This window comes from Vicugna pacos, chromosome 32 (genome assembly GCF_048564905.1).
Source record: "Vicugna pacos chromosome 32, VicPac4, whole genome shotgun sequence".
NCBI classification, from domain to species: Eukaryota; Metazoa; Chordata; class Mammalia; order Artiodactyla; family Camelidae; genus Vicugna; species Vicugna pacos.
This window is the reverse complement of record NC_133018.1, coordinates 2,796,990-2,821,400: the sequence shown is the minus strand read 5'-3', so window position 1 is coordinate 2,821,400 and position 24,411 is coordinate 2,796,990. Positions and strand designations below refer to the sequence as shown.

General features: G+C 53.1%; 3 protein-coding genes and 1 long non-coding RNA gene across 15 annotated transcripts; 1 reads left to right on the top strand and 3 right to left on the bottom strand.

The window, feature by feature from the left end:
* The first annotated feature begins 270 nt into the window (after nt 1-270).
* LOC140690969 (uncharacterized) lies at nt 271-19,384 on the top strand. Of its 5 annotated transcripts, XR_012066387.1 has the most exons (8): nt 271-466; nt 852-996; nt 5,907-6,074; nt 13,238-13,404; nt 13,662-13,794; nt 13,911-13,994; nt 14,337-14,488; nt 17,511-19,177. It is a non-coding gene; the product is annotated as an uncharacterized lncRNA (long non-coding RNA). The 5 variants fall into 5 exon arrangements; XR_012066384.1 differs by lacking the exons at nt 13,662-13,794; nt 17,511-19,177 and adding an exon at nt 19,187-19,384 and having other exon boundaries at nt 272-466; XR_012066383.1 differs by lacking the exon at nt 13,662-13,794 and having other exon boundaries at nt 272-466.
* LOC140685392 (glutathione S-transferase theta-3-like) lies at nt 1,216-6,120 on the bottom strand. Of its 3 annotated transcripts, none has more exons than XM_072953343.1 (5): nt 5,981-6,120; nt 4,540-4,627; nt 3,824-3,974; nt 1,982-2,158; nt 1,216-1,649 (listed from the first exon to the last, which is right to left on the bottom strand). In XM_072953343.1, the coding sequence occupies exons 1-5, from the start codon at nt 6,090-6,092 to the stop codon at nt 1,455-1,457; spliced, it is 723 nt and encodes a 240-aa protein (XP_072809444.1). In that variant the 5' UTR covers nt 6,093-6,120; the 3' UTR covers nt 1,216-1,454. The 3 variants fall into 3 exon arrangements, with proteins under 3 accessions (XP_072809444.1, XP_072809445.1, XP_072809446.1); XM_072953344.1 differs by having other exon boundaries at nt 1,216-1,507; XM_072953345.1 differs by lacking the exons at nt 3,824-3,974; nt 4,540-4,627; nt 5,981-6,120 and adding an exon at nt 3,334-3,702.
* Nucleotides 7,581-14,112, bottom strand: LOC102525826 (glutathione S-transferase theta-1). Of its 5 annotated transcripts, none has more exons than XM_006213294.4 (5): nt 13,901-14,027; nt 11,996-12,083; nt 10,456-10,606; nt 8,197-8,373; nt 7,581-8,040 (listed from the first exon to the last, which is right to left on the bottom strand). In XM_006213294.4, exons 1-5 carry the CDS (start codon nt 14,010-14,012, stop codon nt 7,846-7,848), a joined length of 723 nt encoding a protein of 240 aa, XP_006213356.2. In that variant the 5' UTR covers nt 14,013-14,027; the 3' UTR covers nt 7,581-7,845. The 5 variants fall into 5 exon arrangements, with proteins under 5 accessions (XP_006213356.2, XP_072809441.1, XP_031530590.1 ...); XM_072953340.1 differs by lacking the exon at nt 13,901-14,027 and adding an exon at nt 13,015-13,183; XM_031674730.2 differs by lacking the exons at nt 8,197-8,373; nt 10,456-10,606 and having other exon boundaries at nt 13,901-14,112.
* LOC102526214 (glutathione S-transferase theta-4) lies at nt 16,653-23,458 on the bottom strand. Of its 2 annotated transcripts, none has more exons than XM_006213296.4 (5): nt 23,246-23,458; nt 22,272-22,359; nt 18,254-18,404; nt 17,588-17,764; nt 16,653-16,958 (listed from the first exon to the last, which is right to left on the bottom strand). In XM_006213296.4, exons 1-5 carry the CDS (start codon nt 23,355-23,357, stop codon nt 16,761-16,763), a joined length of 726 nt encoding a protein of 241 aa, XP_006213358.1. In that variant the 5' UTR covers nt 23,358-23,458; the 3' UTR covers nt 16,653-16,760. The 2 variants fall into 2 exon arrangements, with proteins under 2 accessions (XP_006213358.1, XP_072809447.1); XM_072953346.1 differs by having other exon boundaries at nt 18,254-18,368; nt 23,246-23,446.
* Between the last annotated feature and the right edge of the window lie 953 nt (nt 23,459-24,411).

The window sequence follows — 24,411 nt, the reverse complement described above, 5'->3', positions numbered from 1 at the left end:
ATTGTACTCTCAGTGTTACAAGTTTTTTTAAATTGTAAATAAAAAATATAATTGAAATTGTGTGGGTGTATATGAAAAATTTCAATTACCCATCCAAAATTCTATATAAGTGTGCATATTAAAGGAGCCTCCATGGGAGGCAGGGAGGCCAGGAGGCTCTATCTGTCTGTGACACTGTCCCCTTAGCAGTTTATTAGATGATTCAGATATCAGAGGGTCTATGACATAAGACACATAGATTGTGACTGTCCTAAGGGACAGATGGCAGGTCTGGGACCCAGAGTGGAGAAGATAACGCTGGGGTCACAGGTAGACATGGGAGAGCAAGGCTTCTCAGCAGCACCTGGAGGGCCAGGAACTAACCTGAGACTTCCCTCCCTGCAAGGAGGTTCATGAACCAGCTCTGTACCCCACCTATGGGAGACAGTGTCACCCCAGAGGGAGGAGACAGATCTAGGAGACTGAGGTAATTCCTGGTTGAGACATCTCTTTACCAAGTCAACTGTGACATGTGCTCAGCCCAGGGGGCATGGAACTGTTAGGTAGTTTAGACAGAAATGAGCACAGGGCAGGGGGAGACGAAGGGGAAAGGAACAATCCAGAACTCAAGGAACCTGAGCTGTTAATCACAAAACTAGGATATAAAAACAGGAAAAACAAAGGAACAGTGCCATTTTTTCCTCTCTTGGATTGACCACCTCCCAATTCTCGGGAGGGTACTTTTACTATTTTTTTACTTCACTAATAAAAATCTTGCTTATATCACTCTTTCTGTCTCTCGTCAAAAATTCTTTTTTTTTTAAGGTGGCTAAGAACCAAGGTAATTCTTGTTTTCCTTTTCCTGGTAACAGAACCAGCTCCCTGGTTCCCTGAGAGAGAGAAGCACTGAGGCTGAAGGGCCCAAGTCACCTGACTTGGCCTAGGGCTGAGGAGGTCTCCCTGGAGAAGGGCATGGTAACAAATGCCAAAAGACCAGGAAGAGCACCAGGCAAAAAGGTGAGTAGAGACCCTGTAAGCTTCGGAAATAGCCTGCACCAAGACCAGGAGAAGCTGGGAGCTGGAGCATGGCAGGAAAATGATGGGCTATTGTGGGAAATCAGAGGAGGTGCCCCAGAGGAGGTGGGAGGGGCAAGGCCTCGAATGCAAAATTCAATGACTTGTCCCCTAGTCTCAGAGCAGTAAGGCACCAAGGGAAAGTTTCAAACAGGAGAGGGCCAGGGTCAAATTTGTGTTTACTAAAGCTCTTTCCAGAGATCACACGAAAGTCAGCGTGCAAAGGGTAAGGGTAAAGTAAGCAGACAGACGGAAGAAGGAACGCAGGACCAATGGGTGGAGGGCACTGTGGACCCGATGCTGCGTCGCAGGGTGTCTTGCTCACAGTCAGGGAGAGGCAGCGCCATTTCTTTATTCTGAGGACAGAGCTCCACCGATGTTGCCCTGCAGGCCTGCCACTCTCACTGCAGCAAAAGCTGCATGAAGGGCTTCAGCTTCTCCTTCATGGCAGCGTCTGCTGGAGGCAGGTCCTTGGCCTTCATGATGGCTGCATGGGCCTCCTGGAAAAGGCCCTCCCCCACTGCAGCCTCCACACGCTGGCGCCAGGCCTCCAGCTTAGGCCGGCTTTTGAAGATTTGGCAGCCAGCACTGACAGGCTAAGGGGAAAGGGAGCCAGCTGGAGGGGTGGGGCCCGGCCAAGCCCAGGGCAGCAAGACCTCATCCCACCCCTCCCTTGGGTGGATTTCCCCTCCTCTGCCACACATGTGATGGGCTGGGGGTTCTCATCCAGGAAATGCTGGGAAGCCCCTCAATACCCCTGCAGGATGGGGTTCTGAAACCCCTTTTTACAGATGATGACACTGAGGCTCCGAAGGGGAAGTGACCCACCCGGGGTCCCCCAGTCAGAATGGGCAACTTGAGCTGGTCCATTGCCTCCCTCCCAGGATGCCCCACTGCCCAGTGGCCCACCTCACCCCATGACACTCACATGCATCAGCTCTGTGATGGCCACCAAGTCAGCCACTGAGATGTGGGATCCTGCAAGGAAGTCCTGGTCCTTCAGGAACTTGTCCTCAAACAGCTGCAGGCACCTGTCCAGCTCAGCCAGAGTAGATGCTAGCGTTTCGGGCGGCACTTGTTGGCCCAGGAACACAGGGAACATCATCTGGCAAGTGGGCAGGTGGAGAAGGGTTCAGGGACTCATCTCTTATACAGACACAGATAGCCTCCACCTCGCCCTGGGTCCTCACTTTGGGCAGCCACAAGGATCCTTCTGCCATGCCAGTCTGCCCATATCTTCTCCCTACATAAAAGCCTTCCATGGCTCCCATGCCCTCACTACAAAAGTCCCAATACAAGGCAGAAGCCATCCTTCACCCGCCCTCACTTCCCACTCCATGCCAGGCTTCTCAAAACTGGAATGTGCGTGCAAATCCCTCTGGGGTGTGGTTAAGTGTACAATCCCTTCTTTTTTTTTTTTTATGGAAGTACTAGGGATTGAACCCAGGACCTCCCATATACTAAGCATGCACTCTACCACTGAGTTATACCCACCTCCCCAGGTGTACATTTGTAATCAGTACACATGGGTGAGGCCTGAGACTGCTTCTCCAACAAGCTTCCAGGTGGTGCTCAAGCTCCTGGTCCACAGACCACACTGAATGACAAAGATCTACACCCACTCTCCTCGACTTCTCCCCACTCTGCCCTCCAGTGCACCAGGCTCCCTCCCCCAGAACAGCTTTTAAAGCTATGAAAACCTCTGTGCCAAGTGGACCTCCAGAATGGTGGTTGTATACCTCCGACAGGGCCTGAGCAGGCCCAGCTCACACTTCCTCACACACACAGGGTGCCTGCTGTATACCGGGCACTGTGTAAGTGCTCTTTGGGTAATAACACAGAGTTCACATTCCAAAAACATCTGCACGTTTGGTAAGTGAAAATGGTATCTGCATGCTGTTTCAATGTGCACTGACTTGATTTAACTGGATTTAAATGTGTTTTCATCCATTTATTGACCATTTGTCTCTGTCCTTCAATTACATCTCTGCCGCTTTCCTTTGCCCATTTTTCTCCTGTGTCATTATCTGATGGGTGTCTAAGAGCATCTTAAATATTAAGAATGTTACTTTGGCAGGGAGGTTATAGCTCAGTGGCAGAGTGCCTGCCTAGCATACACAAGGTCCTGGGTTCAATCTCCAGCACCTCCATTAAATAAACAGACAAACAAATAAATAAATAAACCTAATTACCCCCCCAAAAGAAAAAAATCTATTTAAAAACTTATAATAATTTTACTTCTTTCTAACATAACTGCCGAGATCTTTCCCAGTTTTTTACCTGTTTTAAGTTTAATTCTTTTTTTTTCCATATACAAATTTCACTGTGTAAAGTTGATTAGTCTTTTTTTAAGTCTCCCGCTGTTATTAGGGTTATAAATTCTTGCCTATCCAGAAGTCAGATTAACATTTATTTCTTCCGGGTTTTTTTCACGAACACCTCTCCATCTGGAAAGTATGTGTGTAGCAAAGGGGGGTTCAATTCTTTTCTCCCCCAAAAGGCAATATTCCCAGGCAGCCTGGAATGTGCAAAAGGGATTAATTTCCAGCAGCTGAGGAATCAAGGCAGATTGGGGGAGTCACTTCCCAGCTTTGTTCCTTGGTTTCCCCGCTAGGAAACAAGCCAGTTGGACTAGGGAGTCTCTGGCATTCTAGAATTTGGTGTTCTGAAGTCTCAGGTCTGAATGGAATGTTTTAGACAGAAAGCACCTTCCCCCGAGCATCCTGGGAGGGCTCCCTCCCCCGTCCCCTCCCCCAACACCACGGTTCACCTTCTGCCACAGGGTCCGGGTGCAGCTAGTTCGCAGGGCCGTGTGCTGCCATGCCAGGTACTCATCCACGCGGGCTCGGGCCTGCAGGTCCTGGGGGTACCAGTGGTCGGGCGTCTCATACTTGCGGCTCAGATATAGCAGGATGGCCACACTGGGGGATGTGGTGGGTGCAGGGAACATGCCCTAGTCACTTTTGAGCCATTCCACAGGGCCCAAGCCCTGGGTGAGGCAGGCCCCTGCCCCTCATGTGTCTTTCCCCAGCTCCTGTAGGTGAAGCATTTCACCATCTCCATGGTACAGAGTAGGACTGTGAGGCTCAGAGAGGTCAACTGATTGCCCAGGATCACACATCTCTACACTGGGCCATCCCATGATCTGACCTGAGGGCACCAAGTGAAAAACAAAATGCCATGGGATTTCAGAAAATAGGGGCATGCTCAGAGAAAGCTTCCACTAGGAAGGGGAGCCCACCTGGGTCCTGAAGGATGAAAGCAACTCCAGTACCACTCCCCAAAATATCCAGAGCATGGAGAGCACCAGGAGTAAGATCAGCTGCCCCTCCCAGCCCTGGGCACCTCTGCCCATTTCAACCCACTCTACCCTGGGACCAGCACAGGTGCTCAGGGCACACAAGCCATGATCCGAGCCATCAACAGTGGACAAACAGATGGCTTACTGGCCCTACAAGGCCAGGCAGCAGCCCAGGGACCTATTACCTCTCAGCCAAGGTGAAGTCCCCATCCTTCAAGGCTGGCACCTTCTTCAGGGGATTCACCTGGGCAAAGTCATCGCTGTGGTGCTGGCCTGTGGGAGAGACCAGTGAAGCAGGTGGGAGAACTCCAAGCTCTCAGATCTCTTCCTACCCCACCCCCAAAGTCCAGGCACCAGCTTTCTGAGGCCTCTCTCCAGGTGGGGCATCAGGGAAGAGGAGGCCACTCTGCTGGTCACTGAATCACACACACTGAGCCCACCAGAGGTCCACCCTTCCTCTGTCCACCCTCTTTGGAACCTGGGCCAAGTAGCATCTCCACTTGGGCTTTAGGGGAGGGTGACTTCCTGCAGCTGTAACCCCCCCAGCCCCACCCAACTCCACCCCTATGTCAGACACTCCAGCCTCCTCCCTGGGCTCTAGGCTTGTCCCCTGAAATTCATGTTTCTACTTCAACTGGGTGAGCCGCCCACACCCCTGAGCTCCAGCCCTCCGCAATCCTCACTGTCACCAGCAATCCCTTCCCTTCTCATCCACTCAGCATCAGGCAGGTCAGCTCTTCTCTCCTTCCTGTGCCAAACCTTCAAGGCTCCTCCCCCAGGGGTGTTCCTGGGTCTGACTCACTTCTGCATACCTCCTCAACCAGGGCCAGTGTGGAGGATACACCAATTAATGTGTGGCATTGAGGGGCCTCAGTGGAGCCAGGCTCCAACCTGGCCATAGGACCACCTTCTGGCCTCTTTGCCCTTCTACTGGGTGAACTGAGTCACCCCTACACATTCTCCCTGAAGAAATTGCCTCTGCCCAGCCCCCACCCCAAAGAGGGCTGAAAAGGCAAAGCAAAGTGGCACCCAAGCAGCTGGTGGTCCAGGCTGGGGCACCAAAGGCAGAAGGTGGGCAGGCTCAGCCAAGCAGGGCTTTCCCTCCTGGCCTGCCTGAGGGTCTCTGAACCCAGAGGTTGCCCTGCTGTCCGGTTGCACCCTGCCTCCGCCACTGGATTCTGTAGAAGTGGTGGGGACCTAGGCAGGCACTGGTAGGAGTAAAGAGGAGACCAGATGCAGGTGGACAACCTTCTCCTGTCGTCAGATGCAGAAACTCAAGAGAGGGGAACTGCTTCTACTGGGAAGGAGGAGACAGTTTCATTGCTTTCTCCCAGCCCCAGTACGGAGGTACCGGGTCCCTTCCTCCACTTCCCTACACTCTCCCACACATCCACACCCCCACTGCTCTCTGCCTGCTCTGTTCTCTCTTAACCTGTATATTAAAGAACGGTTAGTATTCATTAGGCAAAGGGCGAGACACTGAAAATACACAACCAATGGGCGATACCACGGTTTCCAACGGTAGTCTGTCTTTTCCCGTCTGTCTGCACAGGTCGCCCGACAGTGTGGCGCGGGGGTCCGTGTGGAAGCGGGGGCCCAGACCCCGAGCCTGCCTGCCGGACCCACCTTTGAGCAGGTCCACGGTGCGCAGCTCGAAGGGGATGCCGTTCTTCTTGGCGAAGATGTAGACGGCACGGCAGGGCTGGGACAACAGGTCCAGGTAGAGCTCCAGGCCCATGGAGGGGGCGAGGGCGGCGGGCGGCGGGCGGCGGGCGGCGGGCGGGCCCGGGGGCAGGAACGGCGGGCAGGAACCGCCAGGGACCCAGCCAGCGGCCGCGCGCCGCGGGGACCCGAGCCTGGCCACGCCCTCCCGTCTTATTGGACTGCGTCAGACAACTTTGGGCCAATCAGCGGCGGCCCTGCTCCCCCGCCTTCCCTCTTCGGGGTTCCCCGAGTCAAGTCTCTTTCTTGGCGGGGTGGACACAGAGAGACAGACTCTGACCCGGGTCTCGCCGCCAGGTCACTCCCCTTCCCAGGACCACAGTGCCTACCTGCGTCAAATGGGGCGGGAGGATGGTACCGGGGAGACGGCGTCAAGGGCGCTTCCAGCGCAGACCCTCAGTGAATTTAGGGTTGAAAGGGCTGCGCTGCAGGCAGTTGGGCCGAAGCCCCTTTCCCCCAGGGAGGGAGGGGGCTGAGGGAGGACGGACTTCAGAGACCCCAGGGAACACAACTGGAGGAGGAGGAGAAAGGAGCAGCAGCCCCTGGGCCCAGTGCCCAGGATGGAGGCTGGGGAGGGTGTCTGGGCAATGTCCACACCCCAGGAGGATTCCCCTCCCCAATCCCCGGGGTCAAATTATTTTACGCTCCGCTCCCAGCTAATCCCTCCAGAAAAGCAGAAGCCCTATGGGGCCCATCTAGAGGTCTGCAGAGGGGCCCAGAGCCCCCGCACTTGCTCTGCAGGGCCAAATTCTCCCAACCCCAAGCCCCCTCTCTTAGACAGCCTCCTGGGTAAAAAGACCCTGGCCCCAAACCCAAGATTCAGAGAAAGCCCCTTGGCAAGAGGATCCATTTTGGAAAATTTGAGAATAGCTTGGCCTCCCTGGGCCCCCTGCTCCCACTTTGAGGAAGACCTGTCTCCCCAGGAGGGCACCTTCCTGGCCAAGTGCTGAAGCCCTCTGCAGGCTGGGCAGGCCATGTTCTCCACCCCCTTCAGTGGACTGCCCTCCTCCACAGTCACTTTTGGCCAGATTACTGCAATATCTAATCTCCCTGCTCCCTCTCTGGCCACCCTCCAGTCCAACCCCCACCAGCAGCCGGAATATTATTCCAAAAGGCAGTCTGAGCACTCTGTTTCTGTTTATGGTTTGCAGCTCCTAGGTGTGGCATTTAAGGCCCTGCATGATTGAGTCCTAACCCCAAGAGTTACTTGGGTTTTCCCTGTCCGACCAATTCCTCAGGACTCATGATTTACAGTCCTTGGTGCCAAAGGGCCACGTCCTAGGAGGCTGGATCAGTATGCCTGCAGCAAACACATGTGGATGCCTGCTACCCCTGCTGTCTTTCTCTAAGAACTAGAAGGCATTTGTTCATTTCACTCTTGGAAGCCATAGTTGGGGGCTGGGGGCAGCTGACCCACAGGGCCTAGGAAAGGGGGCTGTCTTTTGAATAGAAGCCAAGACCACGGCCAGGGCAAAAGGAAGGTCAAATAAATCACACATTAGAGTTAGAAGCAGAGGCTCAGGCTGAGCCCAGGTTTATTTCCCAAACCTAAAAGAAAATGCAGTGGTTAAAGGAGACAAGATCAGGGCTAATCATGGCTTTCAGGCAGCTGTGAAGATGGGGTGGGGTGGGAACGTGGCCCAGGGAGCAAAGGTGCTGTGGGACTCAGGCAAGTCACTCCTGCTCTCCAGGTCCCCCTCCCATGGGACATTGGAAATGAAAGTGCTTTGTGAACTGCCAAGGGTAGAACAGGAGAAAGGCTTCCAGGCTCACTGGATCATGGCCAGCACCCTGGACATCAACTTCTGCTTTATGATGGGGTCTGCAGGCTGAGAGTTCTTGGCCTTCAGGATGACTTCATGGGCCTCCTGGAAGAGGACCTCCCCAACTGCTGCCTCCACACGCTGGCGCCATGCAGCCAGCTTGGGTCGGTCTTTGAAGACTTGGCAGCCAGCACCCACAGGCTATAGGGAGAGAGTGGATAGGATGGGGGTGGATGGGTGAAGCCAAGCATGGTAGCATCTTCCTGGTTTGGGAAGGTTTCCACACATAAGCACAGTCCCACCCAGGTGGGGCAGTGTGAGCAGGACTTCAGCGGCACCCCTGCCCACAGCACTTACATGCATCAGCTCTGTGATGGCTACCAGGTCAGCCAGAGAGACGTGGGGCCCAGCAAGAAAGGCCTTGTCCTGGAGGAACTTGTCTTCAAGCACCTGCAGGGTCACATCCAACTTTGCCAGCGTGGCTGCCAGCATCTCGGGAGAGACCGGCTCACCCAGGAAAACAGGGAGCATCACCTGGTGGGCGGGCAGGCAAAGTGGGGGGTTAGGAGCCATCCCAGCCTCGGGGCAGGAAGGCCTCCCCCAACCCCCCCACCACCACTTCCTGGTTCTGTGCATCTTTCTTCCACCGCCTGGCTAGGCCTTCAGGGAAATTCCTAAAGGACTCCTTATCCTGGAACTGTTCCTGCTTCCACAGTCTCTGATTGGCTGAGCCCTGGGCATCTGAAGAAGGACACAAACCCCTCTGAGATCTGAACAATGAGTTTAATACTTTGAGGGGCCGGGGTTGGCTTAGGAACTATCTATTTTTTAACTGCTTTCCCCACAATGTAAAATCAGTACCTCATACCAGATAACCAGGAGGCTAAGCTTTTAAGGTCTCAACTCTGTCGCTTCTAAACTACATGAACAAGAGCAAAACACCCAAACCCTCTAAGCCTCTGTGTCCTCATCTATGAACTAGGAATAATAGTACACGGTTCATCTAAGGGGAAAAGTAAAGCCCAGAGAGGGATGATCAGTTGCCTGAAATAGCACAGCCAAGAGAAGACTAAGCCAAGCATGGAACTGATGTCTTCTGCCCCAGTGAGCTACTAAGGAGGAGAGTGGGAGAGGGTGGCGTCCAGGATCCCAGGGGGAGGGCATTTTAGGGCAAAGCCATCAACAATCTCAGGCCTGACAGAGCTGTCAGGGCACACAGTGGCTGGGGAGCCTGAGACTCTGGAAAGGTAAATAGGGCTAGGATTGTACACACGCCCTAGTGGCTTCAGTTTTCTCCCCCAAACAAGGTAGACAAGGTCAGTGATCGTCCACCCGTGGCCTGGAGGCCAGTGCTGGGCTAATGACATTCCTTTGGCTGCAGAGTTTTTAAAGCTATGGATCAGTTGGTGACATTTAAAAGTGGAGACATTTCATAACAAAAGTCCAGATTTCCAGCTTTTTTTTAACATAAAGGTGCTGGCCACACAGAGCCAGCATTCCTACCTGGCTTCCCTGCTCAGCATCTAAGCCTGCTGCTGGGGAGAAGCTGCTCCTTGGGGGTGGGAGGGGTGGGGTACAACGTAATCAGTCCGCCCAGCCCCACCTGGCCCACCTCTAGTATAAATAATGTCTATATTATCTGCCTCACCCCTGCAACAGACTGTCTACGTTTCCCTTCTGTTCTGATGTGGTGGTTCCAAAGTTCTTAGAGTTTTAAAGTGTTTCTATTCCTCTTTAAATGTAAAAGACCATCAAAGAGTAATAAACAAATTCTGATTTATTCACATAAGGAAATGCTATAGAGTAGTTGGAAAAACATAAATTAGATCCACCCACAGGAATACGAGAAAATGCAAGTTGCAGAATGGTATGACAGCGTTTATATAAAATTTCAAGCACTCAAAGCAAAACCTTATTTACAGATACACATAAATGTAACAATGTAGAAAGCCATGAACTGGAAGGACTTGAACCTGATCCCAGGGCTTCAGGAGGGAACAAAGGCAACAAAGAGGTCTTTTGACTTTTGTTCTTTAATGTTTCTTTTTATATTAAAAAAAATTATAGGAAAGAGAACAATGAAAGTCATGACCCAGAATTAGCCACGCACTTTCCAAAAAATGAGGAATTCCACTTCTTTTTTGTTTTTAATAGCTTTTTTTTAATGGAGGATCTGGGGATTGAACCCAGGATGTGCTCTGACACTGAGCTATACCCTCCCCCGAGGAGTTCCACCTCTGATTAGGACACCAACAGCCACAAAAAACAATTGCTCCCACCATAACAACACTAGAAAGAAAATAATCTTATTTCTCTTTAAAGTCATCAAGGAATATAAACTCCTTGTTCCCCACTACCCCTAGATGGCGAACAGATGGTGAATTTGAAGCAGAGAAATGGAAACGCTAAAAAGAACCAAATGGAATTTCTAGAACTGAAAAATACGTTTCTCAAATAAAGAACGTCTAAGATGGGTTTCACAGCAGCTTGGGCAAACAGAAGAAAGAATGAGGAAGTCAAGTTCAGGCCAATAGAAGCTATTCAAACTTAAGAATGTGATGGTGCCCTTTTGGGGGTGACGCTCTCACCCCTCCCACCTGGGTGGGGGCACCTCACCTTATGCCACAGGGCCCGGAGGCAGTTTCTCCGCAGGGCCGTGTGCTGCCACGCCAGGTACTCATCCACGCGGGCTCGGGCCTGCAGGTCCTGGGGGTACCAGTGGTCGGGGACCTTATACTTGCGGGTCAGATACAGCAGGATGGCCACACTGTAGGGGAGGGGAGGATGTGATGGGTAGGGGCAGGCACGGTACCAAGTCCCTTCCTTAATCTTCCTGACCACATGCCAAGGTATTTGCTCAGTTTCCAGACTAGGAAGCCAGGCTCAGAATAGGGAAGGGACTTGCCTTTGGTGGCAGAGCTGAAATCTCTCTAAGGCTAATAACCAAGCTCATCCTATCACCAGGCAAAATCCCACGACAGAGTATTCTGCCAAGTGTTCTGAGACAGATTCTGATGGGAGGACCAGAGAGAGCTTCCTGGAGAAGGTGGCACCAAAGCTGAGCCTTAAGGAAGTTCAGTTCTTTCCAGCCTGCATCCATTCCCATCGCCCGACATTCAGACCCCCCATGGCCTGATTGTGCAAAATGGCTTTCCTATCATCCCTTTGTTCTCCCTAAAGCATCCTGCTGGAAACACTGGGGTGCTGCAGGATCCTGGACCAACAGGACAGAAAAGGCTCTCCTCCTGTCCTGGGTTATGAGGGCTGCCACGCTGTTGGGAGGAGGATGGACCTGGAAGGACACTGAATGTGGGAATTTGGAGCCATAGGAAGGCCTTCAGAAGTTTGGGGTACCCCTAGAGCTGGACCCCTCAGCCAAAAGGACAGTAAACCTCTATCTGCCACTGGCCCAGGCGACCTGGGAGGAAAGCTGCAGGTTGCTGGGAGCAAAGGACCTCCCTCGGGGCAGAGAAGACTCAGGGCGATGCAGATTACACGCTGCCCCAGGTGCGTCCCCACGGGCACCCAACACTGGGCAACACTGGGCTCAGGTAGGGGCAGCAGGAAGGACGATGGCTCTGCTCGAATGTCAGGGGAGTCCTCTGGGGTTGCATCCATTCCAGGGGCAAGTTCTAAAGTTCTAGGTTCCCCTTGTTGTGGGAGGGGTGACTTAGGTGATGAAGGGGACGACCTGGGTAAAGACTGGACTTTCCCCTAAAGAGACTTCTACTTCTTGGGACTGCTGTGTTGGAAAACATCCATGTGTCTGGGGGTCCAACCACTAGAAGCGGGGCCCACCCAGGGAAGCAGCAGCTCAGAGAAGAGCCACTGGGTAGCCTAGATGCCCCTGGGGCATCTCAGCACAAGTCTGCCCAGAGGGCTGCCCTATGGAGGATGAGGCTGCCTTACCCTGCACCCCTGCCTTCCCCCTCCCGCACACCACCACAGGAATGGTATAGATGTGAAAAAGCTTGCTCTGCCAACTATCCCTGTGAACTGGTACACAGGCAGGAGCCTGGGTTCCAGCCCTGACTCTCTGGGATGCTGGGCAAAGGGCCCTTCACCTCTGAGGGCTATGGTTTCTCTTCTATAAAACAGAGAGCTCAGATGAGGTGGTTCCATTGAGGTCTGGTGGCAGTCCCAGAGCCCTGGTTACCTCTCAGTCAAAGTGAAGTCCCCATCCTTCAAGACAGGCACCTTCTGCAGGGGGCTGATCTGGGCAAAGGCATCGCTGAGGTGCTGGCCTGCAAAGAGCCCACCGTGGTGGACAGTAGAAGGAAGCACTGAGCCTGGGGTGGCTGTGCCCATGCACCCCACCCTGCCCGGTGCAAGGCCCAGGGCCCAATTTCCTGGCTCTTCCCAGCCCCCCACTGCTCTCTGGTGTGGGAAAGGCTAGTGGTGGGGAGGGGAGGCTGCCCTGCTAGCTGGTGCAAAATAGACATTGACATCCTTTGCCAAGTCCTGGGGGGATCACCTCCCCCATCACAGCACCCCCACCTCATAAAACAGAGACAAAGGTGCTCCAGCCAGGGCACCCCCGCTCACTGCCTTTCCACCATCACCAACATCAGGAGCTTACAGGCAGGTGTCCCCAGCTGCAGGGGTGGAGCAGCTGGCCACCTGAGTGGACTCTGACTCCCTCCAGTGCCCCTTTCCCTATGGACTGGAAGGTAGGGGCCCCTAATACAGACAGATGACCTTTTCCTGGTGTCTACTTACTAGCAATCAACTTCCCCTTGCCTCACTGTGTCCCTTGGCTCACCCTGCCCTGAGCACTGGGGAGAGAGATGGCCCCATCTTTAGGCTCTGCATTCTTGTCCCATCACAGCCCCTGAAAGATGCCGCCCAGTGTCCCCAGAGGACCCTGACCTCTGCTTTGAGCTCATATGAGTGTTTTCTGTTCCTTCAGATGCAACCAGAGAGAAGCTTCTGAGGGGCACTTACATGTCATAGCTGCCCTGCTCAACAGCCTTCAGTGGCTCCCTATTACCACAGGATCAGGGAGAAGCACCTCAAAGCCCTACACTATTGCCTGCATCTTCCACCTAAACCACGCCCTGGCCTCCATCTTCAGACTGTTCTTTCACCAGGGACCCTCTCCTCCCCACTCCCACTGCACCCTCTATCTGACAGCCCAGCCAGGACATCCCTTTGTCCCCATGCCCTCTCCCCTACCCCACATTCTGCAGGGTAACTCCTGGGCAGAACACGTGGCAGTGCCCAGAGGAGGATGGGAAGAGATGGTGATTCAGGCGGAGGGGCAGGCTGGTCCACAGGAATGGTGGCTGGCGAGGCCCACAGTAGCGGGAGCACTGGGTGGATGGCTCAGCCAAGTTGAGTTGTCCTACTCGCCCCTCTCCCAGCGACAAGGAGTTTCTGCTTTTCCCCCACCCATCAGCTGCCTTGGCATGCCAGCTGTGCCCTTGGGGCCTTGGAGACCTGCCAGAGCAACAAACACTTCTGCTCAGCATACAGGGCTCGGAGCCCCGCAGTCCCCCTCCTGCTCCCAGCACCCCTGGTGGTGTGCCCCTCTTCCCAGCAGGAATAAGACAGGCAGAGGGCAAGGTAAGTGAAGGCAAAGCTGGAGGAGGAGGAAGGGACTGGGGTGGGACAGGGGCAGAGGACCCAGTGCAGCCAGGGCCTGAGCAGAGAGCAGGGCTTTAGCCTGCGGTTGCTGAAACTCAGCAGTTGGGGTCACAAAGGAGGCACTCACTCTGCCGCATCCCCACTCGCGGCCCCCTGGACCCCTCTCCTCCTGCCTCCATTTCTTTCCCTGGGGCGCCCTATCCCTACACCCAGGTGCACCCCACTCTGTTCTCCAGGTCTTGCTTTTCCTCATGTCTCCACACCTCTTTATTTGCTGTCAGCTGAGCCCCGCTGTCCGTTTTATGGGACCCAGCAGAGTTGAGGGGGATCCCTGAATCTCAGAGCTCCCTAGTGGCTCACATTTTCCGGGTAGGCCCAGGAAGTGGGTGGCGAGGGGAAGGGTCCCCCTAACTGGCGTTTGGCCTCCCGGATCCCTCTCCGACTTCTCTGTCCGCCAAACCCGGCCCGGGCCCACCTTTGCGCAGGTCCACGGTGCGCAGCTCGAAGGGGATGCTGTTCTTCTTGGCGAAGATGTAGACGGCGCGGCAAGGCTGGGACAGCAAGTCCAGGTACAGCTCCAGGCCCATGGTGGGGGCAGGCCGGCCTCGCGACGCCAGGGACACCGGACACAGCAAGGCGGGCGCTGGGACTGACGACCGGCGGCGCGGCCCACCCCCCGGCCTCTCCCCATTGGTGCCCGGGCCTCGCACTTGGGTCCAATCGCCCGCGCGCGGCGGGTCTGCGGGCTGGGCGGGGGCTGGGTCCAGCGCGCGGAGCCGGGAAGGTCCGCCTGGGGTGGGCGGGGGCGCGCAGAGGGGCCCCAGTCCCCGGCTCTTCTCCCAGAGGACGACGTCTTCAAGGCTCAAACCCGATGTAGCGTGCGTCAGAAGTTCCTGTTGTCCCCATTTTAGGGATGAAGAAATTGAGGCACCGAGTGATTACAAGCTCAGCAAGTCTGGCTCCGGCGTCCATGCTCTTGGTCCCACGCTCCAGAGATCGTGTTGCTAACAAGCGGCAAATCCTCAGGGCTTGAGGTCTGCGTGGTCACTCACTTCGCCCCAATGTACGCCTAGAATTTGACCACTGGTCTTGCTGCTCCTCAGTCCAACTTCCTGAGCTTGCTACATCCCTCCTCTGGGCCTCTGCTTCTCCATCTTCAAAATGATGGGGAGAGGGGACGGTGTAGCTCAGTGGTGGAGTACCTGCTTAGCATGCACGAGATCCTGGGTTCAATCCCCAGTACCTCCATTTAAAAAAAAAAAAAAAAGGTGGCGCTTTTAGAAGCAGAGAGCAGAATGGGTTACAGGGAGCTGGGGAGAGGGGCACATGGGCAGATGTTGGTCAAAGGGTATAAAGTTTTGGATACCGACGACGAAAAAGTTATGAAGATCTAATGCACAGCCTGGTGATCAGAGTTAACAACACTGCATGGTGTTCTTGAAATTTGCTGAGTGTGCAGTTTTTGTTTTTTTTAAGTATTTAACAATTTTTTTTGGAGGGGGAAGCAATTAGATTTATTTATTTAGTTAGTTAGTTATTACCAGTACTGGGGATGGAACCCAGGACCTCGTACACGCTAAGCAAGAACTCTACCACTGAACTATACCCCCCTTTTTTTTCTTTCTAATTTTGTTCTTACTTTATTTTATTTTTTTAATGGAGATGCTGGGGATTGAATCCAGGACCTCGTGCATGCTAAGCACATGCTCTACAACTGAGCCATTCCCCACCTCCAAGTAGTTCTTAATTATTCTCGCAACAACCAAAAAATGGTAACTGTCTACTGAAAACAAACAAAAAACACACCAGAGTGTTGTGAGTTAAGTTTTATCCAGGGTCTTGTTGAGAACTATAGTCTGACAAATAGCCTCTCAGCTCTAGGGAGCTTCTCTGAAGAGGTAACAGGGGAAAGGTAGTTTATATGTGATTTTTGTTAGCAATACACGCAGTCAAGCAAACATCTTGGTAAAAGATTACTGCTAGTCACTTTGGTATCAAGGTAATGCTGGCTTCGTGGAACAAGCTGGGAAATGTTCTTCCTCTTCTATTTCTTGGCAGAGTTTGTGAAGGTTTGGTGTTAATTCGTGAAGCATTTCATAGAATTCACCAGTGAAGCCATCTGGTCCTAGGCTTTTTTTTGTAGGAAGTTTTATGATTACTATTTCAAATTTTTTTTTTTACTATTTCAAATTCTTATCTGTCATAGATCTATTCAAATTTTCTATTCTTGAGTCTATTTTGGTAAAAAGGTGTTTCTAGGAATTTTCCCATTTCATCTGGGTTATCTAGTCTGTTCACATACAACTGTTCACTGTACTTCCTTAAAATCCTTTGTCTTTCAGTAAGATCAGTAGGGGTGTGCACACTTCCATTACTGATTTGAGCAATTCAAGTCTAATTTTTCTCTCGGTCATTCTAGTTAAAAGTTTGTCAATTTCATTGACTTTTTAAAAAATCCAATTTTTTTTGTCTCATTGATCTTCTCTAATTGTTTTTAATTCTCTATTTCACTGATCTTTCCACGTTTACCTTTATCATTTCCTCTCTGCTGCTGCCTGTGGGTTTAGTTTGCTCTTCTTTTTCTAATTCCTTAAGGTGTAAATTAGGTTATGGACTTGAGATCTGTATGTGTTTGCAGTTTAAATGTCCCTCTTAACATTGCTTTTGCCCACATCCCATAAATTTTGGTGTGTTATGTTTTTGCTTTCATTTGTTTGAGGTAGTTGCTAATTTCCCTTGTGAGTTCTTCTTTGATCTATTGTTTAAAACCGTATTGTTTCACTTCTAGACATTTCTTTTTCTCGTTTTCCTTCTGCTATTGATTTCTCACTTCATCCCACTGTGTACAGAGAAAACACACGTTGTATGATTTCAGTCTGTTTACATTTATTGGGATTTGTTTTATGGCCTAACGTTGTCTATCCTAGAAAGTACTGCACATGCACCTGAGGCTGCTCTGCTGCTGTTGGCACAGTGCTCTGTGCACCCGACAGGCCCGTGGGTTCAGAGCATGGTTCAGGCCCTCTGTTTCCTTGGTGGTCTTCCGTCTCACTAGTCTAGCCATCAGTGAAAGTGGAGTACTGAAGTCATCAACTATTACTGTTGATAGTTTAATCACATCTCAGCCTTAATTTTTAAGTTCTCTTTGGAAGCTGGGGGGGCTTGCACCTACCACCCAGCCCTGCATCAGATGCTATGCTCACCCTACATCCCAAGCTCAGCAATGGTGGCTGCTCCATTCTTTATTAGTCAAAGAAACAGTGGTTTTCAGCGTCTCCCCTAAGGAAGGAGGCTCAGAGGGCTGAGCCAGCCAGGCCCTACTGGGGGCGCTGCTTCTACTTGAACTTCTGCAGCAAATTGCAGATCCTCTCCTTGACCCATGGATCCAACGTTGAGCAGTCCCACTCTGCCAACGTCATCAGCCGCTGGTGGGCCTCCCAGAAGAGGCCGGAGCCGAGGGCCAGCTCCACCCTCATGCGCCAGTCAGCCAGCTTGGAGTTGTTGAGAAAGACGTTATGGTTGCCCCCCATGGGCTGTGGAGAGACAAAGAGGATGGAGTGGTCAGCCTGGGGACCCGCCAGATTCCTCTCCTACAGCCTCAGCGGCTCTCCCCATCCACCCCTGAGAAGAGTGAGTCTGCTGACCCCCAGGTCCTGGGTCAGGGGTCGCAGGCTGTGTAATAGATGAGGGGTGGGGATGAAAGATCCAGGATCCCCCAGGACTCTCAGTCACTGGTCTTGCTCCAAGGCTCCTGAATCCATCTTGGAGGTGACCCTTACTCAGGGGGTTTCCACTGCTCCAGCATGAAACCTCCCATGGGGTCCTGCCTTCTTCCAGGAAAACCCCTTGTCCCCAGATGAGGGTGGGAGGAATTCAGTTATCTGTCTCCTGTGTTGAGCCTCCCTCTGTGATCAAGCACAGGGCTGGAACAAGAGACCCAGGAGGCAGCCTATGACACATGCAGCCAGGATATCTGGGAGATATCCCACATGGGGTGGGAGTGGGCAAAGCAGAAGGGGTGGGGGTTGACAATTAAGGGGTTGCACCTCCTTGGACAGAAAAACTGGAATTTTTTCCCGGTGCAGGTCTGCACTGCGCACGGACCAGGGACCAAAGTGGCTACCTTGCATACTGACCAGGGCCCCCATCGCCCCCTGCACACCTGCATCATCTCCACCAGAGCTACCAAGTCGGCCAGGGAGATGCAGTCTCCGGTGATGAACATCTTGTCCTGCAGAAACTTCTCCTCGAAGAACTGCAGGTTGTTCCTCACCTCTGCCAGCATCTGCTCCGTCTTCTCAGCAGGAACCTCCTCGCCCGTGATCATTGGGATCAGCAGCTGGCCAGGGGAGGGGAGAGGAGGCTGCATCTGACCCTCCGGGCCTCAGTACCCTTGTCCGCTAGAGAGGTGTGGACAGTACCGAGGATAGAAAGTGGTGTCACCTCATTCAGCAGGTCTGGTTAGTGGCAGTTGCCTGGAGCCATTGTTCAGAGGGATTCTGAGGTCCCAGCAGGAAAGAATCCTGCGACTGATCAGTGATTTGTCACAGGCATAGGACAGGGAGTCACGGCACGTGGGCTGGTTATGCATCATCTTCAAATCTGCTGGTCTTTATGGGCCCTTGGACTCTGATATTTTCTAATTTGGAACGAAATGTCTTGAGTCCCCTCCTGGGCACCCTTCCCCTTGTCTTTATAAGGCTCTTTCATACCCAGTGGCTCACATCAGACTCCCGTCAACTCCGGAAGGCGGGCAGGAAAGGGCCCTGCGGAAATGAGGCCCAGAGAAGGAGGACACTTGCTTGAGACAAGCCATGGCCCCACTCACCTTGATCCAGAGGATCTTGTTCATAGGCAGCTGGATGGCCGTGTGCTGCCAGGCCATGAACTCGTCCACGCGGGCGCGTGTGTGCAGGTCGGGCGGGTACCAGTGCGAGGGTGTGCTGTACTTGCGGCACAGGTAGAAGAGGATGGCCACGCTGCAGTGAGGCCAGTCAGGGCTCGCCTCTGCCTCCCTAGCACCCCTCCTCCACCCACCCAGAGCGGACGGGGCCTCCAGCCACAGGCTCTAGGCATTGACCCACCTCCAGAAGGAGGACCAGCCCCAGAAAGGCAGGCAATCTGCCCATCAATGAGGGCAGGGAGGGAGAACTTCAGGCGAGAGGGAGTTGGTGATTGGGACAGGAAGGGCAGTCCAGATGGGGACAGTGTGTGGAAATACGGATAAGAGGGAGCTTGGTAAATTTGGAAAAACTAGAGTCTGTGGGTGTGAGTGGAAGAGGGTAGGGGAGGAGGGGGAGAGGTCAGAGACGGTCGGAGATGCCTGCAACCCTCTGCCCATGCCCACTACCCCCGCCACCACACTCTCAGTGTCTCTTAGTCCTGCATCTTCAGGTTGGGACCTCCACATTTATTAACTGCCACCAGCCCTCCCGCCAAGTGGGGCCCACCCACGCCACCAAGTTCTCCTATACCTCCTGCCTCCAGAGCCAACCAGAGCTTGCTGTGACTGGAGGAGCCCCATCTCCTGGGGGACAGGCACCTGGCAGCATCCCAGGCCCTGGGATGACCCTGCAACGGGCATTTGGCCTTTTGTCTGCACAGCACCATTTCCCCTACTTTGCCTGCAGGGAACTGCTGCTCCACCATCAGCGATTCTGGCCAGGGGTGACCAGCAGTCATGGGTCCCAGTGCCCCGACCAGTGAGTGACCCACAAGCAAGCAGGTGACTCAGACTCTGCCTGTCCCTGTCCTTCCCTAGGAACTTCAGATCACCCACGAAGGAGAGGCTGCTTGTTTCCCGAGGAATAGGTGCTTCAAAGATGCAGCTTCAGAACTGCTGATGAAAGTGAGAAGCCGAACGGTGGGCTGGGTGGGGAAGGGCATCAGCCCCCCAATAGCCAGGCCCAAATTCCCCTGGTTTGTCACGTCCACCAATAAATTCAAACTGGTCAAGCTGTGTCTGCCTTCTGTGGCTGGTGTCCTTAGCCCCTCACTCAGAGCCCTGATAGACACACCTGGGCAGAGGGGCTGGGAGGCTGGAGGGGGTGGGGGAGGAGCAGGTCATGGGAGAAGACCCAAGAGGGATGGTAGTGGATTCACAGCCTTCCCAGGCCCAGGACTGGGACCTGGGAGGGAAGGACCACCTGGAAGAGATGGTGGCATATAAGGCCAAGGGCAGAGGGAAGCAGCCCTGGCACTTTGAGGTTGGGGCCCTGCTCTGGAGAGAACACGGAGAGTGCAGCTGACAATCACTTGGTAAAGAGACAGGTGTGGGGGCAGGGAGGGTATAGCTCAGTTGTAGAGCATATACTTAGCATACACAAGGTCCTGGGTTCAATCTCCTGTGCTTCCATTTAAAAAAAAATTAAATAAACCTAATTTACCCCCAGAAATAATAAAATAACATTTTAAGAGATAGGCATGTGACTTGTGGATCTAACAGACCATCAGAAGGAGCCAGATGGGGTGAAATGAAGGAAGACTGTGAGGCACATCTACAAAATGGGCTGATGGGGCTATTCAACTGTGCATGTGTGTTGGCCTTCAAGAAAGGGAAAGAATGACCCAGAGGGAGTCTCAGGGCCAGAAGGGCTGTCCTGCCACCACAGGCCCAGGATAGTGGGGGTGGGGCCAGGTTTTGGCCTCCCTGGTCCCAGAGGGTGGGGCCACCACCCTGATGGGCAGAGAACAGAACATGGAGCCAAAAATGATAATCCTGCTAAAAAAAGAGAGAGAGAAACCAAAAACCCAAAATGGAGTCACTTGTGCTAAGGCCCATGTCAGCAAACCAAGACTTAATATCTAACCTAACTGAAGTTTCAGCTTTTCCCAGAAATGTGACCTTTTACCAGTCAGTCTTGAATTCCCTGGTCAGCACTAGTGAGGAATTCTGCCTGATAAACCCATGCCTGCCCCCCAAAGGAAAATGACTTTGTCCCAGACAATCCACTCTTTCCTAGAAACTTCCTTTTCCTACCTCCGTTTGCCTACAAAAGGCAGCTCTTCAGAGCTCCTTTCTAGGTGGGATGCTGCCCCATTCATGAATTGTTGTATAAAGCCAATGAGATCTTCAAATTTACACAGCTGAATTTTGATTTTTAACAATTTTCAAGCCTTGAAATCCAGTGCAGCTTGTCTTGCTAGGTTTCAGATTTGCTGGGGATACTCGAGCTCTTTCCCTTCCTATTCCTCTGTTTTGGAATGGGAAGGTCTAGCCTATGTCTGTCCCTCCCACTGTATTTTGGAAACAAGATAACTTGTCGTCTGGTTTCACAGGGTCATAGATGGAGAGGAATTTTGGCCCAGGATGAATCAAACTCTGAATCTCACTCAAACATGATTTGGGTGATTTAGAGGATGGCTTTTTGGACTTAGAGTTGATGCTGAAATTATTAAGTCTCTTAGAGACTTTGAGGGGAGGTGAATGTGTTTCACACATGGGCAGAACATGAACGGGGGGGAGACTGTTATGAGTTGAATTGTATCCCCTAAAAAGACATGTTGAAATTCTCATGTCCAGTACCTCAGAGTGTAACCTTATTTGGAAAGAAGGTCTTTACAGAGATCATCAAGTTAAAATGAGGTCATAAGAGTAGACGCTAATGCAATATGACTGGTGTCCTTTTAAAAAGGGGAAATTTGGACACAGAGACACATGCACAGAGTGGGGTGATATGAATACACACAGGGAGAAGACGGCCATCTACCAGGCAAGAAAGAGCTGAGGCCACCAGAGTCCAGGAGAGAGGCCAGGAGCAGATCCTTCCTGGCCCCGTCAAGGGGAGCATAGCCCTGCCAACACCTTGATTTCAGACTTCTGCCCACAGAACTACAAGAAAATGTATTTCTATTGTTCCAAGCCAGCCAGTGAGTGGTGCTCTGTTACGGCAGTCCTAGCAAAGTACCAGGCCTTGGGCCCCAGACTTCCATGGTCCACTTGGGAGCTAGACTTTAAGTTATGAGACCCCCTGTGAAGCCATCTGACAATCAACCCTGCACCTTACCAAACCTCAAGACCTAACTACCAATTTACAGGAAATAAAGGGAAAGGAATCCACATTATGCAATACCAAGAAAACACAGTCAGCAGAATTCAGACCGTGGCAAACTCTGCAGGACAAAGGGCCCGGCTTCTTCACTCACAGCAAACACGCAAAGGTCCAAAGTGGGGCGTGGAGGGGGCTGCAGGGAAAAAGAGACTGAACAGGCAGATCAGTCGGCTGCAAATCTTGCCGCTTATGTGGACCCTGATTCCAATGCACGAACTACAAAGGAAATATTTATGAGATATTCTGAGACTTTTGAATATGAACGGGCTATTTGATGAATTCCAGGAATAATTATTAATTTTATGAGGTGTCGTCATGGCATTCTGGTGGAGCTTTTTTTTTAAGAGCCCTTATCTCTCTTAGAAGTTCATTCCTAAACACTTTATGAGTGAAGTGATGGGGTGGCCAGGAGGCTGGGGTAAAGAGTGGGGTTCAGATGATGCAAAAAGGGCCCCTAGTGGACACCTGCTGGAGCTACGGGGATGGGTGCAGGGGCTCGTTCTGCTCATTACTTAATATTTGTTCTACTTTGGTGTATGTGTGTAATTTTCATCTAGTTTCTGGGGGGTTTTGGGGGGATGGTAATTAGGTTTATTTACTATTTTTTTTCTATGGAGGTACTGGGGATTAAACCCAGGACCTCCTGCATGCTAAGCACGCACTCTACCACTGAGCTCTACCCACCCCTTGTAATTTTCCATAGTAAAAAAAAAAATCGGTCGGCACTAGCCGGTGGGGCTGCCGCTGAGTCTCCGCAGAGGCAGACGGCAGAGAGGCTCCAGGGAAGACTATTACCTTTCAGATAAGATAAATTTTCCATCTTTGAGGCTGGGCAGCTTCCGCAGGGGGTTGATCTCGATGTACTCCTTGCTGTGATGGTGGCCTGAGAGGGGCAGGAAGGTCTGAGGCTGCTGGGACCCCAGGGAAGAGAGGCCCGGGTATTCCAGAGGGAGAAATGCCTTTCTCTCCAGAGGAAGCACGTGGCTCCCCCAGGTAAGAGGGCAAGTCAGCAGCAGAACAGGGTCTAGGTCAGGACTCCGGACCCCATTCCAGGCTCTGTGACCAGGGCAACTCTGGCTCACAGAAGCTGAAGGCCTCCAGCTCCCACTCCCAACTCTGGGCCTGAAGCCACAGCCTATGAATAAAAGCTCTAGGGTCCTGGCTCCCCCTGCCCCCCTCCCCCAGCCCCCCGGAGACCTCCTTCAGATCCATCGGAAACATTTCCAGGGAACCCTACTCACACCCTAATTATTTCTGGGTCTCCTGTATCTCCTCTGTTCTAGAGGCTACTGCCTCTGCGAGCAGAGATTTTGAAGCCCCCTCCGTGCCTGGGTGGCGTTCAAGGCTATGAACCTCACCTGGGGTTGGGGCTTGAACACTGGGAGAGGATGGGTGTGGACGGAAGCAATACGAAATCAGCACCCACCTCTGTGACTTTTGCCAGCCTAATCTGGCAGGTCCTGCAGCTGACCAGGTGCTAGACACCCACAAGGAGGAGGTGAGGGCACTGGGAGGGAAATCGGGGGCCCTCCACCCCTCCTCCCTCCATTTCACCCTGTAAAACCTGTTCAGCAGAGTCAGCAGGGACTGGCGAAGGCAGGGTGGGCAGGTGCACAGCCCATAATTCTCTTGGGAAGCATTTCTTGTCCCATGGACTCCAGAGGGGAGGGGGCTCTGATCTGTCCCTGTCTCCGTTTCTTAGAAACGCCCCAACATTGTGTCCTGCCTTCCCCCAGGACCTAGCCCAGCCAGGCAGTGCTGGGACCCACCTTTCAGCAGATCCACAAACTGGAAGTCGAAGGGGATGCCGTTCTTCTTGGCAAAGATGTAGACGGCACGGCAGGAGGCGGACAGCAGGTCCAGGTAGAGCTCCAGGCCCATGGAGACACAAGTAGGGCCCCAGCCACGGCTGGCAGACACCCAACCTGAGCTGATATGCAGCCTGCACCCTGGCCCTGTGCCCACCAGCCCAGGCCCAGGACCCCGCGTTCTGGAACCTCTTGTTCACTTGGTGCTGTCATGAGGCTGGGAAGCCTGGAATTCTCGCAGCACCAGGATTCTGAGGAGGCCAGGAGTGGGCTGGGGAGAGGCCTGTGGATCGGGGCCAGGGGGTGGGGGGTGGCTGTGACCCTGTCCTTCCCCTCCCTGGGGGCACCCATATGTGTCCCTGGCCTGGGTCTGAGAACAGTTTACACATGGGAGTTCCCTGGGCCAGGCCTTCAACGCAGAATGTGACTGAAGGGGCTTTGCTGGGTCCAGGGATGATGACTCACCCAGGAGGGTTCCAGAAGCAGAGACTGGGGGTATTCACAGATCACCTTGTCCTGAATTGCAACTAGAAATGGGTGAAGAGGAAGAAATGGGAGCATGGGGAGCTGTCGGGCCATCAGGGATGATGCCACCGCAGACACAGTGGGAGGCTAGCCAGATCGTGCCACGCAGAGGAGCCTGGGAACTTCCAGTCTGGGTTGGGACTGGCTGTGGCCAGGCTGTGTGTCTGGACTCAGCACCTGGCAGCTGAGAAAGGTAACTGGACACCAGGGGGAGGCCTGAGTGCTGCCCACTCCAAGCTGCGTGATCCTGTGAGAGTTCCCAGGAGGACTCCCTCCTGGAGAGACCCTACTTCCCTGCACAGTGAGGCTGGAGGTGTGCGGAGGGAGAGAGCAAGTTTACTGCAGACGGCGGAGGGCAGGGGCCCAGTATCCCCTCAGTGCAGCTGCTCCTTCACTTTCTGCACCAGCTTCTGGGCCAGCTGGGGGTCCTACTGGGCCTCTTGGGGGTCCCAAGCCTACAGCACAAGCCTGTGGGCCTCCTGGACAAGCTTCGTGCCCAGGGGGTTCTCCACAAGGGCCCACCAAACTGCCAGCCAGGGCCAGTCTCAGAATAGGTCACAACTGAAGGCAGTGGGCTGGGAAGACAGAGCAGTTGGAAGGGG